At 54.7% G+C, this 21412-nt stretch overlaps 1 protein-coding gene across 1 annotated transcript in view; it reads left to right on the top strand.

The window, feature by feature from the left end:
• The window catches only part of LOC148474389 (transferrin receptor protein 2-like), a 238978-nt gene that overhangs the window by 8034 nt on the left and 209532 nt on the right, over positions 1-21412 (top strand). The window contains exon 2 of the mRNA XM_088458703.1: positions 20125-20209. Within this exon, the coding sequence (XP_088314829.1) occupies positions 20125-20209 (85 nt within the window). The remainder of the gene's footprint in view (positions 1-20124; positions 20210-21412) is intronic.

Below are 21412 nucleotides of genomic sequence, written 5' to 3'. Positions count from 1 at the left end.
ACTGTTGAAGTGAAAGAAAAAGCCAGAGCAATATAGAAAATATTGGAATAACCACGTTCACATAAAATACACAGAAACAAGCCAGATCCACATAAAATACACAGAAACAAGCCAGATCCACATAAAATACACAGAAACAAGCCAGATCCACATAAAATACACAGAAACAAGCCAGATCCACATAAAATACACAGAAACAAGCCACATCCACATAAAATATACAGAAACAAGCCAGATCCAAATAAAATACACAGAAACAAGTCAGATCCACATAAAATACACAGAAACAAGCCAGATCCACATAAAATACACAGAAACAAGCCAGATCCACATAAAATACACAGAAACAAGCCAGATCCATATAACATACACAGAAACAGGCCAGATCCACATAAAATACACAGAAACAAACCACATCCACATCAAATACACAGAAACAAGTCAGATCCAAATAAAATACACAGAAACAAGTCAGATCCACATTAAATACACAGAAACAAGCCAGGTCCAAATAAAATACACAGAAACAAGTCAGATCCACATAAAATACACAGAAACAAGCCAGATCCACATAAAATACACAGAAACAAGCCACATCCACATAAAATACACAGAAACAACCCACATCCACATAAAATACACAGAAACAGGCCACATCCACATAAAATACACAGTAACAAGCCACATCCACATAAAATACACAGTAACAAGCCACATTCACATAAAATATACAGAAACAAGCCACATCCACATAAAATACACAGAAACAGGCCACATCCACATAAAATACACAGAAATAGGCCAGATCCACATAAAATACATTTAAAATACACATCCACATAAAATACATTGAGAAAGCCCATGCCCATTATGCTGTGCCCCCTGTAGTTGTGCCCCATATGCAGTGCCCCACTGTAGTTGTGCCCATTAAGCAATGCCCCCAGTAGTTGTGGCCCTTATCAGTACTCTCCCCAGAATTTTTTTCCAGCCGGGTGGCATCAAGAAGTAGCCGAGTGGGGGCCTTCACAATAATAAAATGTTTTAAACTATGACTTTATAATGATTTAAACTTGAAATAACATTTTAGATATTAATTCTCCTCTTATTATTAGAGGCCCAGTCATCTGATTATGAAAAAGCTGCAAAGTCTGTAGGATCTGGTCCTTTTTATACAGCTCCCAGATACTGTCCCCACTTGCAGGCTCCCAAAGTGCCGGGTGGTGCAACTGTAAAAAACAGCCTGGGGAGAACACTGCATTATGCTGTGCCCCCAGTAGTTGTAGCCTTAATGCAATGCCCCCTGCAGCTGTGCCCATTATACAATGCCCCCTGTAGTTGTGCCCATTCAGCAATGCCCCCAGTAGTTGTACCCATTATGCAATGCCCTGAGTAGTTGTGCCCCTTCTGCAATGCCCCCAGTAGTTGTGCCCAATAAGCAATGCCCCCAGTAGTTGTGCCCCTTTTGCAATCCTTCTTGTAGTTGTGGCCCTTATGCAGTGCCCCCCTGTAGTTGTGCCCCTTTTGCAATGCTTCTTGTAGTTGTGCCCATTAAGCAATGCCCCATGTAGTTGTGGCCCTTATGCAATGCCCCCTGTAGTTGTGCCCATTAAGCAATGCCCCATGTAGTTGTGGCCCTTATGCAATGCCCCCTGTAGTTGTGCCCAATAAACAATGCCCCCTGTAGTTGTGCCACTACTGCAATGCCCCCTGTAGTTGTGCCCAATAAGCAATGCCCATTATGCAATGTCCCACAATAGTTGTGCCACTACTGCAATGCCCCCTGTAGCTGTACCCATTGAACAATGCCCACAGTAATTGTGCCCCTTCTGCAATGCTCCCTGTAGTCGTGCCCCCTAAGGTAGTACCCCAAGTACTAGATCCCCCTCCCCGCCGCCCACACCCCTATGAAGAAACTTACCTATCTTCATGCTGGCACCGCTCCACGCCATCAGGACTTCCGAGTCCCGCCGTTGCTTCTGCTGCCTGCTGGATCTAACTGGATCCAGCAGGCGCGCGGGCTTCTCACATTGCGGCTTCTTTAGTCTCTGATGGCTTCAGAGACCAGCATTCTCAGTACTAGTAGGGGTCTGCCGAGCCGCGAGCCGCATCGGAAACTCAAAAGAGCCGCAGGTTGGCCACCCCTGGTGCAATTGGTCTTGTTTTGTAAATTTGTGCCAGTTTTAATGTTAATTTCCAGCACAAAGGGAAACCAGGCTAAACTCACATGCGCATGCAATCTCGGCCAAAAGCGATTCTTAGTAAATTGACCCCATTGTCTGTATAGTATAATGTTTGGCGCCCTCTAGGGTACACTTATAAAAGTCTCCTCTGCCTGTTTCTTGTTTACTCATTTTCGGTTAATAAATCTTATTTTTACACAAATTAAACAATATCTATGAACACTTTTATAGATGTGTCCATTTGTCTTCGGTGTAGCAGGTGGTGAGGTCCCTATGACATCGATATACTTGTATATTTTTTTTCAATATTACACCGATAAGTTTAATATACTCTGACATCGTTATCATTAAGTTTTATAGTTGGTGTTTTGCCTAAATTATTGTGCCACGGTGGGTGAAGTCTACCGCGCTGTCGGTTACCAGTATGTATGCGGTTTGGAGATCCGCTTTACTATGGGACACTCGTAGCTCCCACTGTGGCAGCTTGGCCCCCAGCTCGCTGACCGTGGAGGTCACCTGCGCACTGACATACCACTGCCAGACTATGGCTTATCGGGTAACTGTTGCAGTGCCTCTTGCAAGTGACCCTGGTTAATTCTTCCCAGCCACTGAATTAGGATCAGGACTGCTGTGTTAGCAAGCACAACACCGGGCTCAGCTCTTGCTGTTGAGTAGACCGTAATGCCACTTACCTGCATGCACCATTTTCCCAGTGATGACAGAGGGGTAAGTACAGGTTGTGGGTGCAGGCTGTGCAGTGCGGAGACCCCCTGCACCCATTACAGATTACGTCCATGAATGTTATCTGTAATGTGTTGGACGCAGGAAAATGGCTGCACACACCACTGGTACTCACAACATCGGCTTCCTATAGAGATCCAAAGGCTCATAGGTATTAGAACTATAAAGCGCAATTAAGGATGACATCGAAAACCGATGGTTAGCAGCCATCGATGTTTCCCATTTGATGGAAGTACTTTTTCCATCGAATAGCGGGAATTTGGTGGTTGCCAGCCATCGGGTGCAGCTTACCGCTGGCTGGTTGTGAGGGAAGCATGGCAGAGCAGGGAATCGGTATGTAATACCGCCGGCCGCATGGCCGGCAGTTCGAATCCCAGCAGCGTCAGGCCGACAGAGGAAGAGTTCCCGGCAGCGGCTGGAAATCCCGATCGTCCCCAGGTAAGTACTAACTAACTTAACCTACCCCCCTAACCCTAACCCTCCCTTAGGGGTGCCTAACTCTAACCTCCCCCCCCCCCAAGGGCCTAACCCTAACCTCCCCCCCAAGTGCCTAACCCTAACCTCCCCCCCAAGTGCCTAACCCTAACCTCCCCCCCAAGTGCCTAACCTTCCCCCCAAGTGCCTAACCCTAACCTCCCCCCCAAGTGCCTAACCCTAACCTCCCCCCCAAGTGCCTAACCCTAACCTTCCCCCCAAGTGCCTAACCCTAACCTCCCCCCCAAGTGCCTAATCCTAACCTCCCCCCCAAGTGCCTAACCCTAACCTTCCCCCCAAGTGCCTAACCCTAACCTCCCCCCCAAGTGCCTAACCCTAACCTCCTCCCCAAGTGCCTAACCATAATCCCGCCTCTAAGTGCCTAACCCTAACCTTCCCCCCAAGTGCCTAACCCTAACCTCCCCCCCAAGTGCCTAACCCTAACCTTCCCCCCAAGTGCCTAACCCTAACCTCCCCCCCAAGTGCCTAACCCTAACCTCCCCCCCAAGTGCCTAACCTTAACCTTCCCCCCAAGTGCCTAACCCTAACCTCCTCCCCAAGTGCCTAACCCTAACCTCCTCCCCAAGTGCCTAACCCTAATCCCGCCTCTAAGTGCCTAACCCTAACCTTCCCCCCAAGTGCCTAACCCTAATCCCGTCTCTAAGTGCCTAAACCTAACCACCCCTTCCCCTAGCCTAACCCTAACCCCCCCTTCCCCTAGCCTAACCCTAACCCTCCCGGGGGGGTGCCTAACCCTAAGTCCCCCCCCCGGGAGCCCTAAACCTAACCCCCCCCGGCGGCTGTCCGCTCGTGGCGCCCAGCATCCCTTCGATCAGGATGCCGGGTGCCGGTCTCCCGGCATAGGGGTAATGACAGGCGTCTAGATTTTAGATGCCTGTCATTTAAACCTAGCCGAGATTGAGGACTCGGGAAGCTGATGCCGCAGAGCAGCGGGAGAATAGATGCTCTGCGCATGTGCGCGGTATCTACTCACAGTGTTAGGGGGAGCCGGGGGGCAGGACAGCAACTCGGAGTGTGACAATCAGATCTGACTCTGCTTACTGCTCCTGTGCTGGTCACTTCTCCTGTAGCATGCCCCCCAACCATACCAATTTCGGCTGGGCAGTCCCGCTTTTTGGGCACGGTCACTCTGACACAACTGCTCTGCATAGAAGCGCAGGGGTGAATGGAAGCACTGTGCCGCGAAGGGCCGGGGGCACGCCGAGCGTCGGGGCAAGCCCCCAGTGTGATGAAAAACGAGCCTAGCCGGCAGAAGACCACGCGCCGAAGGCCGGTGCAAAGTGTCCCGAAACTGGAATTTAACATTTGGGAGGTATGGGGTGTCCAGGCAGGAGGACAGAACCCTCTCTTATAAGCAGGAGATGTTTAGCTCCATCGCAGCCGATTGCTTTCCACATCTGCCTCTACACGTCCCAACAGCAATGTCGCTAAGCAGCACCCCCTAATTATACCTCTATACCCCATCCCAGAAGACTTTGCAATTTTGCTCCTTTTAACCAAAATGGCCAAAAAGTGTTTTTTTTGTGTGTTTATGTGAACTGAATTTTATTTTTTACCCCAAGGTGTCTAGCACGGTTCATAGCCATCGTTGGCTCCCCTCCACACTCAGGGGGTCATTCAGACCCGGTCGCAAGCACCGATGTGCTCGCAACCGGGTCGATGGGTGGCCCTGTGCATGCGCAGCGGCTGCACTGCGCGTGCGCAAGCCCCGGAGCGAGAGAGAAACTCTCTCGCTCCGGAGCTCGCTACAAAAGGGGCGGCTGTCGATATTGATCGACAGCTCGCCCCTTTTTGTAGGCGGGCCTGGGGGGTGGTTTCCAAAATGGAGGCGTTCCTCTAGGAACGCCTACCGTTTTGTGGGCGGCTGCACTGATATCACCAGTGATGTCAGTGGGGAGCTTCCTGCTCGATCAGAGCAGGAAGCTCCCTGGGGCTTGCGAGTGCCCAGACCCAACCTTAGGGTCTGGTCGCAAGCCCCGGTGGTCGCGATGGTGGTCACCATCGCAACCATCACCATGGTCGCAAGCTAAGCTGTGGGTGGTAACCCACACCACCAGGCCGCACCAAAAAACAAGAAGCGCCCACCCTCATTCAGAGAGAGCGATCGCTTCTAGCGACCGCCTCTGAATGAGGTTCACAGCCTCCGTTACACTGAGAGACCTCCTGCTGTAATAGGCCAGTAACACAGGAATGTAGTTATCACACTCACACCATCTCCTTCCTTGGGTCCACAGCATACATTTGATTAAACACTAATTAGAATGCATCATCCTGTTGGTAGTACACTAAAGCACGCTGGATTATCTATCTACCAAAATAAAAAATAAAAATGGGCAGCGTTCATGAGTAATGTACAATATCCGCACCTGTAACCTTTAGCCTGGGGGGCAAATGCATGCAGGTGGCCCTGGCAGAGGAGTAGCGTGTAGCCAGGGTGCCCGGAGCACGTGCGTGCTACGGCCCCCCCCCCCTCCTCAAGTGTTCAAGGGAGGAGGCGGGTCCATATGGAATTAATGTAAAGTAAAAATAAAGATTAGGGGCAGCCCCCTATACTGGTGCCCATATGCAGTCCCCCTGTGCCCCAGGAGAGGACCCCCTTATGCAGGCCTCCAGTAGTGCCCCCAGTAGTGATCCTCCTATGCAGTGCCCCTTATACAGTGCCCCCAGTAGTAGTCCCCCCTGTGCAGTGCCCCTTGTGCCCCCAGTAGTAAGCCCCTTATATAGTGCCCCCAGGAGTGGTACCCCCTATGCAGTGCCCCCAGTAGTAGTCCCCCCTTGTAGTGCCCCCAGTAGTAGTCACCCCCTTGTAGTGCCCCCCGCAGTAATCTCCCCTTGTAGTGCCCCCAGTAGTGTTCCCCCCTCTGTAGTGCCCCCAGTAGTGTTCCCCCCTTGTAGTGCCCCCAGTAGTGTTCTCTCCCTTGTAGTGCCCCCAGTAGTGCTCTCCCCATTGTAGTGACCCCAGTAGTGCTCTCCCCCTTGTAGTGCCCCCAGTATTAATCTCTCCCTTGTAGTGTCCCCAGTAGTGCTCTCCCCCTTGTAGTGCCCCCAGTATTAATCTCCCCCTTGTAGTGCCCCCAGTATTAATCTCTCCCTTGTAGTGTCCCCAGCAGTGCTCTCCCCCTTGTAGTGCCCCCAGTATTAATCTCCCCCTTGTAGTGCCCCCAGTATTAATCTCCCCCTTGTAGTGCCCCCAGTAGTGTTCTCCCCCTTGTAGTGCCCCCAGTAGTGTTCCCCCCTTTTAGTGCCCCCAGTAGTGTTCCCCACCCTTGTAGTGCCCCCAGTAGTGTTCCCCCCCTTGTAGTGCCCCCAGTAGTGTTCCCCCCCTTGTAGTGCCCCCAGTAGTAATCTCCCCCTTTTAGTGCCCCCAGTAGTGCTCTCCCCCTTGTAGTGCCACCAGTAGTAATCTCCCCCTTTTAGTGCCCCCAGTAGTGTCCCCCCCCCTTTTAGTGCCCCCAGTAGTGTTCCCCCCCCCTTGTAGTGCCCCCAGTAGTGCTCTCCCCCTTGTAGTGCCCCCAGTAGTGCTCTCCCCCTTGTAGTGCCCCCAGTAGTGTTCCCCCCTTTTAGTGCCCCCAGTAGTGTTCTCCCCCTTTTAGTGCCCCCAGTAGTGTTCTCCCCCTTGTAGTGCCCCCAGTAGTGCTCTCCCCCTTGTAGTGCCCCCAGTAGTGCTCTCCCCTTGTAGTGCCCCCAGTAGTAATCTCCCCCTTTTAGTGCCCCCAGTAGTGCTCTCCCCCTTGTAGTGCCCCCAGTAGTGCTCTCCCCCTTGTAGTGCCCCCGGTAGTGCTCTCCCCCTTGTAGTGCCCCCAGTAGTGCTCTCCCCCTTGTAGTGCCCCTACTAGTGCTCTCCCCCTCTTAGTGCCCCTACTAGTGCTCTCCCCCTCTTAGTGCCCCCAGTAGTGCTCTCCCCCTTGTAGTGCCCCCAGTAGTGCTCTCCCCCTTGTAGTGCCCACAGTAGTGTTCTCCCCCTTGTAGAGCCCCGAGTAGTGCTCTCCCCCTTGTAGTGCTCTCCCCCTTGTAGTGCCCCCATTAGTAATCTCCCCCTTGTAGTGCCCCCAGTAGTGCTCACCCCCATGTAGTGCCCCCAGTAGTGCTCTCCCCCTTGTAGTGCCCCCAGTAGTAATCTCCCCCTTGTAGTGCCCCCAGTAGTAATCTCCCCCTTGTAGTGTCCCCAGTAGTGTTCTCCCCCTTGTAGTGTCCCCAGTAGTGTTCTCCCCCTTGTAGTGCCCCCCATTAGTGCTCTCCCCCTTGTAGTGCCCCTAGTAGTGCTCTCCCCCTCTTAGTGCCCCCAGTAGTGCTCTCCCCCTTGTAGTGGCCCAGTAGTGCTCTCCCCCTTGTAGTGCCCCCAGTAGTGCTCTCCCCCTTGTAGTGCCCCCAGTAGTGTTCTCCCCCTTGTAGTGCCCCTACTAGTGCTCTCCCCCTTGTAGTGCCCCTAGTAGTGCTCTCCCCCTCTTACTGCCCCCAGTAGTAATCTCCCCCTTGTAGTGCCCCTAGTAGTGCTCTCCCCCTTGTAGTGTCCCCAGTAGTGTTCTCCCCCTTGTAGTCTCCCCAGTAGTGCTCTCCCCCTTGTAGTGCCCCCAGTAGTGCTCTCCCCCTTGTAGTGCCCCTAGTAGTGCTCTCCCCCTCTTAGTGCCCCCAGTAGTGCTCTCCCCCTTGTAGTGCCCCCAGTAGTGCTCTCCCCCTTGTAGTGCCCCCAGTAGTGTTCTCCCCCTTGTAGTGCCCCTACTAGTGCTCTCCCCCTCTTAGTGCCCCTACTAGTGCTCTCCCCTTCTTAGTGCCCCCAGTAGCGCTCTCCTCCTCTTAGTGCCCCTACTAGTGCTCTCCCCCTTGTAGTGCCCCTAGTAGTAATCTCCCCCTTATAGTGTCCCCAGTATTGCTCTCCCCCTTGTAGTCCCCCCATTAGTGCTCTCCCCCTTGTAGTGCCCCCAGTAGTGCTCTCCCCCTTGTAGTGCACCTAGTAGTGCTCTCCCCCTCTTAGTGCCCCCAGTAGTGCTCTCCCCCTTGTAGTGCTCCCAGTAGTGCTCTCCCCCTTGTAGTGCCCCCAGTAGTGCTCTCCCCCTCGTAGTGCCCCCAGTAGTGCTCTCCCCCTCTTAGTGCCCCCAGTAGTGCTATCCCCCTCTTAGTGCCCCTACTTGTGCTCTCCCCCTTGTAGTGCCCCTAGTAGTAATCTCCCCCTTGTAGTGTCCCCAGTAGTGCTCTCCCCCTTGTAGTCCCCCCATTAGTGCTCTCCCCCTTGTAGTGCACCTAGTAGTGCTCTCCCCCTCTTAGTGCCGCCAGTAGTGCTCTCCCCCTTGTAATGCCCCCAGTAGTGTTCTCCCCCTTGTAGTGCCCCTACTAGTGCTCTCCCCCTCTTAGTGCCCCTACTAGTGCTCTCCCCCTCTTAGTGCCCCCAGTAGTGCTCTCCCCCTCTTAGTGCCCCTACTAGTGCTCTCCCCCTTGTAGTGCCCCTAGTAGTAATCTCCCCCTTGTAGTGTCCCCAGTAGTGCTCTCCCCCTTGTAGTCCCCCCATTAGTGCTCTCCCCCTTGTAGTGCCCCCAGTAGTGCTCTCCCCCTTGTAGTGCACCTAATAGTAGTCCCCCCCTTGTAGTGCCCCCAGTAGTGTTCTCCCCCTTGTAGTGCCCCTACTAGTGCTCTCCCCCTTGTAGTGCCCCTAGTAGTGCTCTCCCCCTCTTAGTGCCCCCAGTAGTCCTCTCCCCCTCTCAGTGCCCCCAGTAGTAGTCCCCCCCTTGTAGTGCCCCCAGTAGTGCTCTCCCCCTTGTAGTGCCCCCAGTATTAATCTCCCCCTTGTAGTGCCCCCAGTAGTGCTCTCCCCCTTGTAGTGCCCCTACTAGTGCTCTCCCCCTTGTAGTGCCCCTAGTAGTGCTCTCCCCCTCTTACTGCCCCCAGTAGTAATCTCCCCCTTGTAGTGCCCCTAGTAGTGCTCTCCCCCTTGTAGTGTCCCCAGTAGTGTTCTCCCCCTTGTAGTCTCCCCAGTAGTGCTCTCCCCCTTGTAGTGCCCCCAGTAGTGCTCTCCCCCTTGTAGTGCCCCTAGAAGTGCTCTCCCCCTCTTAGTGCCCCCAGTAGTGCTCTCCCCCTTGTAGTGCCCCCAGTAGTGCTCTCCCCCTTGTAGTGCCCCCAGTAGTGCTCTCCCCCTTGTAGTGCCCCCAGTAGTGCTCTCCCCCTTGTAGTGCCCCTACTAGTGCTCTCCCCCTCTTAGTGCCCCTACTAGTGCTCTCCCCTTCTTAGTGCCCCCAGTAGTGCTCTCCCCCTCTTAGTGCCCCTACTAGTGCTCTCCCCCTTGTAGTGCCCCTAGTAGTAATCTCCCCCTTGTAGTGTCCCCAGTATTGCTCTCCCCCTTGTAGTCCCCCCATTAGTGCTCTCCCCCTTGTAGTGCCCCCAGTAGTGCTCTCCCCCTTGTAGTGCACCTAGTAGTGCTCTCCCCCTCTTAGTGCCCCCAGTAGTGCTCTCCCCCTTGTAGTGCTCCCAGTAGTGCTCTCCCCCTTGTAGTGCCCCCAGTAGTGCTCTCCCCCTCGTAGTGCCCCAGTAGTGCTCTCCCCCTCTTAGTGCCCCCAGTAGTGCTATCCCCCTCTTAGTGCCCCTACTTGTGCTCTCCCCCTTGTAGTGCCCCTAGTAGTAATCTCCCCCTTGTAGTGTCCCCAGTAGTGCTCTCCCCCTTGTAGTCCCCCCATTAGTGCTCTCCCCCTTGTAGTGCACCTAGTAGTGCTCTCGCCCTCTTAGTGCCGCCAGTAATGCTCTCCCCCTTGTAATGCCCCCAGTAGTGTTCTCCCCCTTGTAGTGCCCCTACTAGTGCTCTCCCCCTCTTAGTGCCCCTACTAGTGCTCTCCCCCTCTTAGTGCCCCCAGTAGTGCTCTCCCCCTCTTAGTGCCCCTACTAGTGCTCTCCCCCTCTTAGTGCCCCTACTAGTGCTCTCCCCCTTGTAGTGCCCCTAGTAGTAATCTCCCCCTTGTAGTGTCCCCAGTAGTGCTCTCCCCCTTGTAGTCCCCCCATTAGTGCTCTCCCCCTTGTAGTGCCCCCAGTAGTGCTCTCCCCCTTGTAGTGCACCTAGTAGTAGTCCCCCCCCTTGTAGTGCCCCCAGTAGTGTTCTCCCCCTTGTAGTGCCCCTACTAGTGCTCTCCCCCTTGTAGTGCCCCTAGTAGTGCTCTCCCCCTCTTAGTGCCCCCAGTAGTGCTCTCCCCCTCTCAGTGCCCCCAGTAGTAGTCCCCCCCTTGTAGTGCCCCCAGTAGTGCTCTCCCCCTTGTAGTGCCCCCAGTATTAATCTCCCCCTTGTAGTGCCCCCAGTAGTGTTCTCCCCCTTGTAGTGCCCCTACTAGTGCTCTCCCCCTTGTAGTGCCCCTAGTAGTGCTCTCCCCCTCTTAGTGCCCCCATTATTAAACTCTCCCTTGTAGTGTCCCCAGCAGTGCTCTCCCCCTTGTAGTGTCCCCAGTATTAATCTCCCCCTTGTAGTGCCCCCAGTAGTGTTCTCCCCCTTGTAGTGCCCCTACTAGTGCTCTCCCCCTTGTAGTGCCCCTAGTAGTGCTCTCCCCCTCTTAGTGCCCCCAGTAGTGCTCTCCCCCTTGTAGTGCCCCCAGTAGTGCTCTCCCCCTTGTAGTGCCCCCAGTAGTGCTCTCCCCCTTGTAGTGCCCCCAGTAGTGTTCTCCCCCTTGTAGTGCCCCTACTAGTGCTCTCCCCCTCTTAGTGCCCCTACTAGTGCTCTCCCCTTCTTAGTGCCCCCAGTAGTGCTCTCCCCCTCTTAGTGCCCCTACTAGTGCTCTCCCCCTTGTAGTGCCCCTAGTAGTAATCTCCCCCTTGTAGTGTCCCCAGTATTGCTCTCCCCCTTGTAGTCCCCCCATTAGTGCTCTCCCCCTTGTAGTGCCCCCAGTAGTGCTCTCCCCCTTGTAGTGCACCTAGTAGTGCTCTCCCCCTCTTAGTGCCCCCAGTAGTGCTCTCCCCCTTGTAGTGCTCCCAGTAGTGCTCTCCCCCTTGTAGTGCCCCCAGTAGTGCTCTCCCCCTCGTAGTGCCCCAGTAGTGCTCTCCCCCTCTTAGTGCCCCCAGTAGTGCTATCCCCCTCTTAGTGCCCCTACTTGTGCTCTCCCCCTTGTAGTGCCCCTAGTAGTAATCTCCCCCTTGTAGTGTCCCCAGTAGTGCTCTCCCCCTTGTAGTCCCCCCATTAGTGCTCTCCCCCTTGTAGTGCACCTAGTAGTGCTCTCCCCCTCTTAGTGCCGCCAGTAGTGCTCTCCCCCTTGTAATGCCCCCAGTAGTGTTCTCCCCCTTGTAGTGCCCCTACTAGTGCTCTCCCCCTCTTAGTGCCCCTACTAGTGCTCTCCCCCTCTTAGTGCCCCCAGTAGTGCTCTCCCCCTCTTAGTGCCCCTACTAGTGCTCTCCCCCTTGTAGTGCCCCTAGTAGTAATCTCCCCCTTGTAGTGTCCCCAGTAGTGCTCTCCCCCTTGTAGTCCCCCCATTAGTGCTCTCCCCCTTGTAGTGCCCCCAGTAGTGCTCTCCCCCTTGTAGTGCACCTAGTAGTAGTCCCCCCCCTTGTAGTGCCCCCAGTAGTGTTCTCCCCCTTGTAGTGCCCCTACTAGTGCTCTCCCCCTTGTAGTGCCCCTAGTAGTGCTCTCCCCCTCTTAGTGCCCCCAGTAGTGCTCTCCCCCTCTCAGTGCCCCCAGTAGTAGTCCCCCCCTTGTAGTGCCCCCAGTAGTGCTCTCCCCCTTGTAGTGCCCCCAGTATTAATCTCCCCCTTGTAGTGCCCCCAGTAGTGTTCTCCCCCTTGTAGTGCCCCTACTAGTGCTCTCCCCCTTGTAGTGCCCCTAGTAGTGCTCTCCCCCTCTTAGTGCCCCCAGTATTAATCTCTCCCTTGTAGTGTCCCCAGCAGTGCTCTCCCCCTTGTAGTGCCCCCAGTATTAATCTCCCCCTTGTAGTGCCCCCAGTAGTGTTCTCCCCCTTGTAGTGCCCCTACTAGTGCTCTCCCCCTTGTAGTGCCCCTACTAGTGCTCTCCCCCTCTTAGTGCCCCTACTAGTGCTCTCCCCTTCTTAGTGCCCCCAGTAGTGCTCTCCCCCTCTTAGTGCCCCTACTAGTGCTCTCCCCCTTGTAGTGCCCCTAGTAGTAATCTCCCCCTTGTAGTGTCCCCAGTATTGCTCTCCCCCTTGTAGTCCCCCCATTAGTGCTCTCCCCCTTGTAGTGCCCCCAGTAGTGCTCTCCCCCTTGTAGTGCACCTAGTAGTGCTCTCCCCCTCTTAGTGCCCCCAGTAGTGCTCTCCCCCTTGTAGTGCTCCCAGTAGTGCTCTCCCCCTTGTAGTGCCCCCAGTAGTGCTCTCCCCCTCGTAGTGCCCCCAGTAGTGCTCTCCCCCTCTTAGTGCCCCCAGTAGTGCTATCCCCCTCTTAGTGCCCCTACTTGTGCTCTCCCCCTTGTAGTGCCCCTAGTAGTAATCTCCCCCTTGTAGTGTCCCCAGTAGTGCTCTCCCCCTTGTAGTCCCCCCATTAGTGCTCTCCCCCTTGTAGTGCACCTAGTAGTGCTCTCCCCCTCTTAGTGCCGCCAGTAATGCTCTCCCCCTTGTAATGCCCCCAGTAGTGTTCTCCCCCTTGTAGTGCCCCTACTAGTGCTCTCCCCCTCTTAGTGCCCCCAGTAGTGCTCTCCCCCTCTTAGTGCCCCTACTAGTGCTCTCCCCCTTGTAGTGCCCCTAGTAGTAATCTCCCCCTTGTAGTGTCCCCAGTAGTGCTCTCCCCCTTGTAGTCCCCCCATTAGTGCTCTCCCCCTTGTAGTGCCCCCAGTAGTGCTCTCCCCCTTGTAGTGCACCTAATAGTAGTCCCCCCCTTGTAGTGCCCCCAGTAGTGTTCTCCCCCTTGTAGTGCCCCTACTAGTGCTCTCCCCCTTGTAGTGCCCCTAGTAGTGCTCTCCCCCTCTTAGTGCCCCCAGTAGTCCTCTCCCCCTCTCAGTGCCCCCAGTAGTAGTCCCCCCCTTGTAGTGCCCCCAGTAGTGCTCTCCCCCTTGTAGTGCCCCCAGTATTAATCTCCCCCTTGTAGTGCCCCCAGTAGTGCTCTCCCCCTTGTAGTGCCCCTACTAGTGCTCTCCCCCTTGTAGTGCCCCTAGTAGTGCTCTCCCCCTCTTACTGCCCCCAGTAGTAATCTCCCCCTTGTAGTGCCCCTAGTAGTGCTCTCCCCCTTGTAGTGTCCCCAGTAGTGTTCTCCCCCTTGTAGTCTCCCCAGTAGTGCTCTCCCCCTTGTAGTGCCCCCAGTAGTGCTCTCCCCCTTGTAGTGCCCCTAGAAGTGCTCTCCCCCTCTTAGTGCCCCCAGTAGTGCTCTCCCCCTTGTAGTGCCCCCAGTAGTGCTCTCCCCCTTGTAGTGCCCCCAGTAGTGCTCTCCCCCTTGTAGTGCCCCCAGTAGTGTTCTCCCCCTTGTAGTGCCCCTACTAGTGCTCTCCCCCTCTTAGTGCCCCTACTAGTGCTCTCCCCTTCTTAGTGCCCCCAGTAGTGCTCTCCCCCTCTTAGTGCCCCTACTAGTGCTCTCCCCCTTGTAGTGCCCCTAGTAGTAATCTCCCCCTTGTAGTGTCCCCAGTATTGCTCTCCCCCTTGTAGTCCCCCCATTAGTGCTCTCCCCCTTGTAGTGCCCCCAGTAGTGCTCTCCCCCTTGTAGTGCACCTAGTAGTGCTCTCCCCCTCTTAGTGCCCCCAGTAGTGCTCTCCCCCTTGTAGTGCTCCCAGTAGTGCTCTCCCCCTTGTAGTGCCCCCAGTAGTGCTCTCCCCCTCGTAGTGCCCCAGTAGTGCTCTCCCCCTCTTAGTGCCCCCAGTAGTGCTATCCCCCTCTTAGTGCCCCTACTTGTGCTCTCCCCCTTGTAGTGCCCCTAGTAGTAATCTCCCCCTTGTAGTGTCCCCAGTAGTGCTCTCCCCCTTGTAGTCCCCCCATTAGTGCTCTCCCCCTTGTAGTGCACCTAGTAGTGCTCTCGCCCTCTTAGTGCCGCCAGTAATGCTCTCCCCCTTGTAATGCCCCCAGTAGTGTTCTCCCCCTTGTAGTGCCCCTACTAGTGCTCTCCCCCTCTTAGTGCCCCTACTAGTGCTCTCCCCCTCTTAGTGCCCCCAGTAGTGCTCTCCCCCTCTTAGTGCCCCTACTAGTGCTCTCCCCCTCTTAGTGCCCCTACTAGTGCTCTCCCCCTTGTAGTGCCCCTAGTAGTAATCTCCCCCTTGTAGTGTCCCCAGTAGTGCTCTCCCCCTTGTAGTCCCCCCATTAGTGCTCTCCCCCTTGTAGTGCCCCCAGTAGTGCTCTCCCCCTTGTAGTGCACCTAGTAGTAGTCCCCCCCCTTGTAGTGCCCCCAGTAGTGTTCTCCCCCTTGTAGTGCCCCTACTAGTGCTCTCCCCCTTGTAGTGCCCCTAGTAGTGCTCTCCCCCTCTTAGTGCCCCCAGTAGTGCTCTCCCCCTCTCAGTGCCCCCAGTAGTAGTCCCCCCCTTGTAGTGCCCCCAGTAGTGCTCTCCCCCTTGTAGTGCCCCCAGTATTAATCTCCCCCTTGTAGTGCCCCCAGTAGTGTTCTCCCCCTTGTAGTGCCCCTACTAGTGCTCTCCCCCTTGTAGTGCCCCTAGTAGTGCTCTCCCCCTCTTAGTGCCCCCATTATTAAACTCTCCCTTGTAGTGTCCCCAGCAGTGCTCTCCCCCTTGTAGTGTCCCCAGTATTAATCTCCCCCTTGTAGTGCCCCCAGTAGTGTTCTCCCCCTTGTAGTGCCCCTACTAGTGCTCTCCCCCTTGTAGTGCCCCTAGTAGTGCTCTCCCCCTCTTAGTGCCCCCAGTAGTAATCTCCCCCTTGTAGTGCCCCTAGTAGTGCTCTCCCCCTTGTAGTGTCCCCAGTAGTGTTCTCCCCCTTGTAGTCTCCCCAGTAGTGCTCTCCCCCTTGTAGTGCCCCCAGTAGTGCTCTCCCCCTTGTAGTGCCCCTAGTAGTGCTCTCCCCCTCTTAGTGCCCCCAGTAGTGCTCTCCCCCTTGTAGTGCCCCCAGTAGTGCTCTCCCCCTTGTAGTGCCCCCAGTAATGCTCTCCCCCTTGTAATGCCCCCAGTAGTGTTCTCCCCCTTGTAGTGCCCCTACTAGTGCTCTCCCCCTCGTAGTGCCCCTACTAGTGCTCTCCCCCTCTTAGTGCCCCCAGTAGTGCTCTCCCCCTCTTAGTGCCCCTACTAGTGCTCTCCCCCTTGTAGTGCCCCTAGTAGTAATCTCCCCCTTGTAGTGTCCCCAGTAGTACTCTCCCCCTTGTAGTCCCCCCAGTAGTGCTCTCCCCCTTGTAGTGCCCCCAGTAGTGCTCTCCCCCTTGTAGTGCCCCCAGTAGTGCTCTCCCCCTTGTAGTTCCCCCAGTAGTGTTCTCCCCTTGTAGTGCCCCTACTAGTGCTCTCCCCCTCTTAGTGCCCCTACTAGTGCTCTCCCCTTCTTAGTGCCCCCAGTAGTGCTCTCCCCCTCTTAGTGCCCCTACTAGTGCTCTCCCCCTTGTAGTGCCCCTAGTAGTAATCTCCCCCTTGTAGTGTCCCCAGTATTGCTCTCCCCCTTGTAGTCCCCCCATTAGTGCTCTCCCCCTTGTAGTGCCCCCAGTAGTGCTCTCCCCCTTGTAGTGCACCTAGTAGTGCTCTCCCCCTCTTAGTGCCCCCAGTAGTGCTCTCCCCCTTGTAGTGCTCCCAGTAGTGCTCTCCCCCTTGTAGTGCCCCCAGTAGTGCTCTCCCCCTCGTAGTGCCCCCAGTAGTGCTCTCCCCCTCTTAGTGCCCCCAGTAGTGCTATCCCCCTCTTAGTGCCCCTACTTGTGCTCTCCCCCTTGTAGTGCCCCTAGTAGTAATCTCCCCCTTGTAGTGTCCCCAGTAGTGCTCTCCCCCTTGTAGTCCCCCCATTAGTGCTCTCCCCCTTGTAGTGCACCTAGTAGTGCTCTCCCCCTCTTAGTGCCGCCAGTAATGCTCTCCCCCTTGTAATGCCCCCAGTAGTGTTCTCCCCCTTGTAGTGCCCCTACTAGTGCTCTCCCCCTCTTAGTGCCCCTACTAGTGCTCTCCCCCTCTTAGTGCCCCCAGTAGTGCTCTCCCCCTCTTAGTGCCCCTACTAGTGCTCTCCCCCTTGTAGTGCCCCTAGTAGTAATCTCCCCCTTGTAGTGTCCCCAGTATTGCTCTTCCCCTTGTAGTCCCCCCATTAGTGCTCTCCCCCTTGTAGTGCCCCCAGTAGTGCTCTCCCCCTTGTAGTGCACCTAGTAGTAGTCCCCCCCCTTGTAGTGCCCCCAGTAGTGTTCTCCCTCTTGTAGTGCCCCTACTAGTGCTCTCCCCCTTGTAGTGCCCCTAGTAGTGCTCTCCCCCTCTTAGTGCCCCCAGTAGTGCTCTCCCCCTCTCAGTGCCCCCAGTAGTAGTCCCCCCCTTGTAGTGCCCCCAGTAGTGCTCTCCCCCTTGTAGTGCCCCCAGTATTAATCTCCCCCTTGTAGTGCCCCCAGTAGTGTTCTCCCCCTTGTAGTGCCCCTACTAGTGCTCTCCCCCTTGTAGTGCCCCTAGTAGTGCTCTCCCCCTCTTAGTGCCCCCAGTATTAATCTCTCCCTTGTAGTGTCCCCAGCAGTGCTCTCCCCCTTGTAGTGTCCCCAGTATTAATCTCCCCCTTGTAGTGCCCCCAGTAGTGTTCTCCCCCTTGTAGTGCCCCTACTAGTGCTCTCCCCCTTGTAGTGCCCCTAGTAGTGCTCTCACCCTCTTAGTGCCCCCAGTAGTAATCTCCCCCTTGTAGTGCCCCTAGTAGTGCTCTCCCCCTCTTAGTGCCCCCAGTAGTGCTCTCCCCCTTGTAGTGCTCCCAGTAGTGCTCTCCCCCTTGTAGTGCCCCCAGTAGTGCTCTCCCCCTCGTAGTGCCCCCAGTAGTGTTCTCCCCCTCTCAGTGCCCCCAGTAGTGCTATCCCCCTCGTAGTGCCCCCAGTAGTGCTCTCCCCCTCTCAGTGCCCCCAGTAGTAGTCCCCCCCTTGTAGTGCCCCCAGTAGTGCTCTCCCCCTTGTAGTGCCCCCAGTAGAGCTCTCCCCCTTGTAGTGCCCCCAGTAGAGCTCTCCCCCTTGTAGTGCCCCCAGTAGTAGTCCCCCCCTTGTAGTGCCCCCAGTAGTGCTCTTCCCCTTGTAGTGCCCCCAGTAGTGCTCTCCCCCTTGTAGTGCCCCCAGTAGTAGTCCCCCCCTTGTAGTGCCCCCAGTAGTGCTCTCCCCCTTGTAGTGCCCCCAGTAGTGCTCTCCCCCTTGTAGTGCCCCCAGTAGTAGTCCCCCCCTTGTAGTGCCCCCAGTAGTGCTCTCCCCCTTGTAGTGCCCCCAGTAGTAGTCCCCCCCTTGTAGTGCCCCCAGTAGTAGTCCCCCCCTTGTAGTGCCCCCAGTAGTGCTCTCCCCCTTGTAGTGCCCCCAGTAGTGCTCTCCCCCTTGTAGTGCCCCCAGTAGTGGTCCCCCCCTCCCACAGTACACACACACGTAATAAAAATAAAAAAACAAAACACTTACCTGAATCCCCGCTCTCGCCGCCATCTGCTCCTCCGCTCGTCCTTCCGGGCCACTCTGCATTATGGGAGAGACTTCATATGATGTCATGACGCCTCTCCCATTACCCACTGCGGGAGCCGGAAGATGGAGCGGCTCCCGCAGTGGGCGCAGCAGCAGCTAATGAGAGTCTGACAGACTCTCATTGGCTGCCACTCAAAACAAACACACAGCTTCCGGAGCCGGCAGCTGTGTGTTAGTCACTGTGTAGCGCTGACCGAACTCCGTCTGGTCAGCGCTACATGTACGGTGCAGCCTGTGTCACAGAGACACAGACTGCCCACGGCCCGCATGGCGCTGTGGCCCGGGGGGCGCATGGCACCCTGCCCCCCGGCCCAGCCCGCCACTGCAAGGGGCACTGGGACATCAGTATGAATTAACCATTTCCCACTTTCTGTTTTCTGACGTTCTGTACAGCAGAGCTGAGCGTAACATTGTCGCCAGTCTACGGGATAAATTTACTAAGATTCGAGTTTGGGCGAGATGATAATATCGGGCGAGTTTGGGAATTTTTTTCAATTTGCAAATTTACTAAAAATAAACTCGGGTGAGATTGGGCGAGATTTCTCTCTTTTCACCGGTAAAACTCGGGTGAGATCGCAAACTCGAATCAACTCACCATCGGCCACACTCGGATGTACTTTTCATGAAAAAGATGCAACTGGGGAATTTACCAAGAATCGAGATTACAATCTCGGGGGAGATTAGAGCAAACTCGATGATAAATTGCAGTTTCAAACCCTCCGCCTCCTGAGCTGCGAGTTTGGCAGAAACATACACAGATCAGTGTGATTTGTGTATGTTTCTGCATGTAGTCATTATCTAAAGGGTTAATATATATATATATCAAAATGACGCAGAATCCCCACCCAAAAGCCATCCCCAGCCCGGGCTGCTCAGCCATGATCGTTGTCATCTGCATTTCCCACCGACCGCTAGCCATATAGCGCCTGCTCATTGGCTGGTTCCACGTGGGTCCCAGCCAATGAGCGGCCGCTACATGTAAAGTGGCCGCTGATTGGCTAGCGGTCCGTGGGAAAGTCAGATGACCACGATCATCTGTCATTTCCTGTACTGTAAGTATATGTTACAACATATACTTACACCTGTCCGGCTTGGATCGGGTTACTCAGGGATGCTACAGAGACCGGCACCAGGATGTAGGTGAGTATGGGGTCTTTATTCCAGGTACCCCCATTGGATTCTACATGGAGAAGTGGGCGTGAACAGCCGGCAGCAGGTAAGTATGTGTGAGTGGGATAGGTGTATGTGTATGTATTAAAGTTATATACTGTATACGGCGTGTGTGTATTATGGTTATTTAACTATTTATTTTACAGTGGGGGTACGGGTGCCGGCCGTCTGCTGGCACTTGTAGTTCCACAAGTGCCAAATGGCAGGCAGGCTGGCAACTGTAGTTCCACTGTAAAATACAACAGTTTTACAATATTAAAACTACTATTCCCCCGTACCCACCGCTCCAGGGGTGCTGGGAAGAGCCCCCGGGCTTCAGACTAAGCCTGGGGTGCTCGGGAGAGGGGGGACCCCTTCTTGGGGGGGGTCTCCACCTCCCCTTGGATCCCTGGCTTGGGGTGTTAATATTTTGGCTGGGGAGACCCGGTGATAGGGTCTCCTGGCTGTGGTATTACACCCCGGTCGGTTTTGGTCCAGTGCTGGTTTTAAATATAGGGGGACCCCTACGAATTTTTCCCCCCTATATTTAAAACCAGGACTGGCCCTGAATCCAGGTGTTGGTCTCTAAATTACAGGTGAACCCTACACGTTTTTCCCCCCGTAATTTAAGGAACCAGGGCTGGCTGAGCAGAGCTTTTGGGGGGGGGGAACTCAATCTGCATCACCATCGGCCATCCCACTCTCAGCTAAACTCACTTCTTAGTAAATTTGAGAGTTTAAAAACAGGAAACTCACCTGAGTGTCGTCGATGCAAAACGAGTTTAAAAAAAAAAAACTCAACCAAACTTACATCTGCACCGCAATCCCCCAATCCCCCGATGTCAAAATAGCCTCGAAGATCAGCGATCCTTCTGGGAAATTCATGTTACAAACCCCGGATTTGCTGATCATTTTGTGGCTGGTATCAGCCAATCAGGAAAATCCAACATGTTCCATTTCCCCGATGCCCCAACCCAGGCGTCTGCGAATCAGGGAAATTGTCTCATTTCCCCGATCTGAGGTATGGGGGCTTTAGTTGAGTTTAAGATGTATATAATCAACTTGACCTTTATCTCTTATGCCCTTAGAATGGCTCCTCTCGCTGTGGACAGTGGCGCATTTGCTTTTACTGCATTTGCAGGAGTTCCTGCGCTGGAGTTCTCATTTGTTGGGGTAAATACTTTCTTATTGTATCGCTAATCCTGTATCCCTCTGCTATTCCTGTACTGACCACACACACACAGCTCTGTCACTACACCTCCATCCTGTCCTGTATCTCTCTACTATTCCTGTACTGACCCCACACACACACACAGCTCTGTCACTACACCTCCATCCTGTCCTGTATCTCTATACTGTTCCTGTATTGACCTCACACACAGCTCTTTCACTACACCTCCACCCTGTCCTGTATCCCTCTACTATTCCTGTTCTGACCCCACACACACAGCTCTGTCACTACACCTCCATCCTGTCCTGTATCTCTCTACTATACCTGTACTGACCTCACACACACACACTGCCCTGTCACTACACCTCCATCCTGTCCTGTATCTCTGTACTGTTCCTGTACTGACCTCACACACACACAGCTGTCACTTCACCTCCACCATGTCCTGTATCCCTCTACTATTCCTGTTCTGACCCCACACACACACAGCTCTGTCACTACACCTCCATCCTGTCCTGTATCTCTCTACTATTCCTGTACTGACCTTACACACACAGCTCTGTCACTCCACCTCCATCCTGTCCTGTATCTCTCTACTATTCCTGTACTGACCACACACACACAGCTCTGTCGCTACACCTCCATCCTGTCCTGTATCTCTCTACTATTCCTGTACTGACCACACACACACAGCTCTGTCACTACACCTCCATCCTGTACTGTATCTCTCTACTATTCCTGTACTGACCCCACACACACAGCTCTGTCACTACACCTCCATCCTGTCCTGCATCTCTGTACTATTCCAGTACTGACCTCACACACACACAGCTCTGTCACTACACCTCCATCCTGTCCTGTATCTCTCTACCATTCCTGTACTGACCCCACACACACTGCTCTGTCACTACACCTCCATCCTGTCCTGTATCCTTCTACTATTCCTGCACTGACCCCACACACACAGCTCTGTCACTACACCCCCATCCTGTCCTGTATCTCTCTACTATTCCTGTACTGACCCCACACACAGCTCTGTCACTACACCTCCATCCTGTCCTGTATCTCTCTACTATTCCTGTATTGACCCCACACACACACACACAGCTCTGTCACTGCACCTCCATCCTGTCCTGTATCTCTCTACTATTCCTGTTCTGACCCCACACACACAGCTCTGTCACTACACCTCCATCCTGTATCTC

The sequence above is a fragment of the Taudactylus pleione genome, unplaced genomic scaffold (genome assembly GCF_031769625.1).
Source record: "Taudactylus pleione unplaced genomic scaffold, aTauple2 ptg000847l, whole genome shotgun sequence".
Taxonomy (NCBI): domain Eukaryota; kingdom Metazoa; phylum Chordata; class Amphibia; order Anura; family Myobatrachidae; genus Taudactylus; species Taudactylus pleione.
Note: the sequence above shows the minus strand (reverse complement) of the source record. Positions and strands in the feature narration are given on the sequence as shown.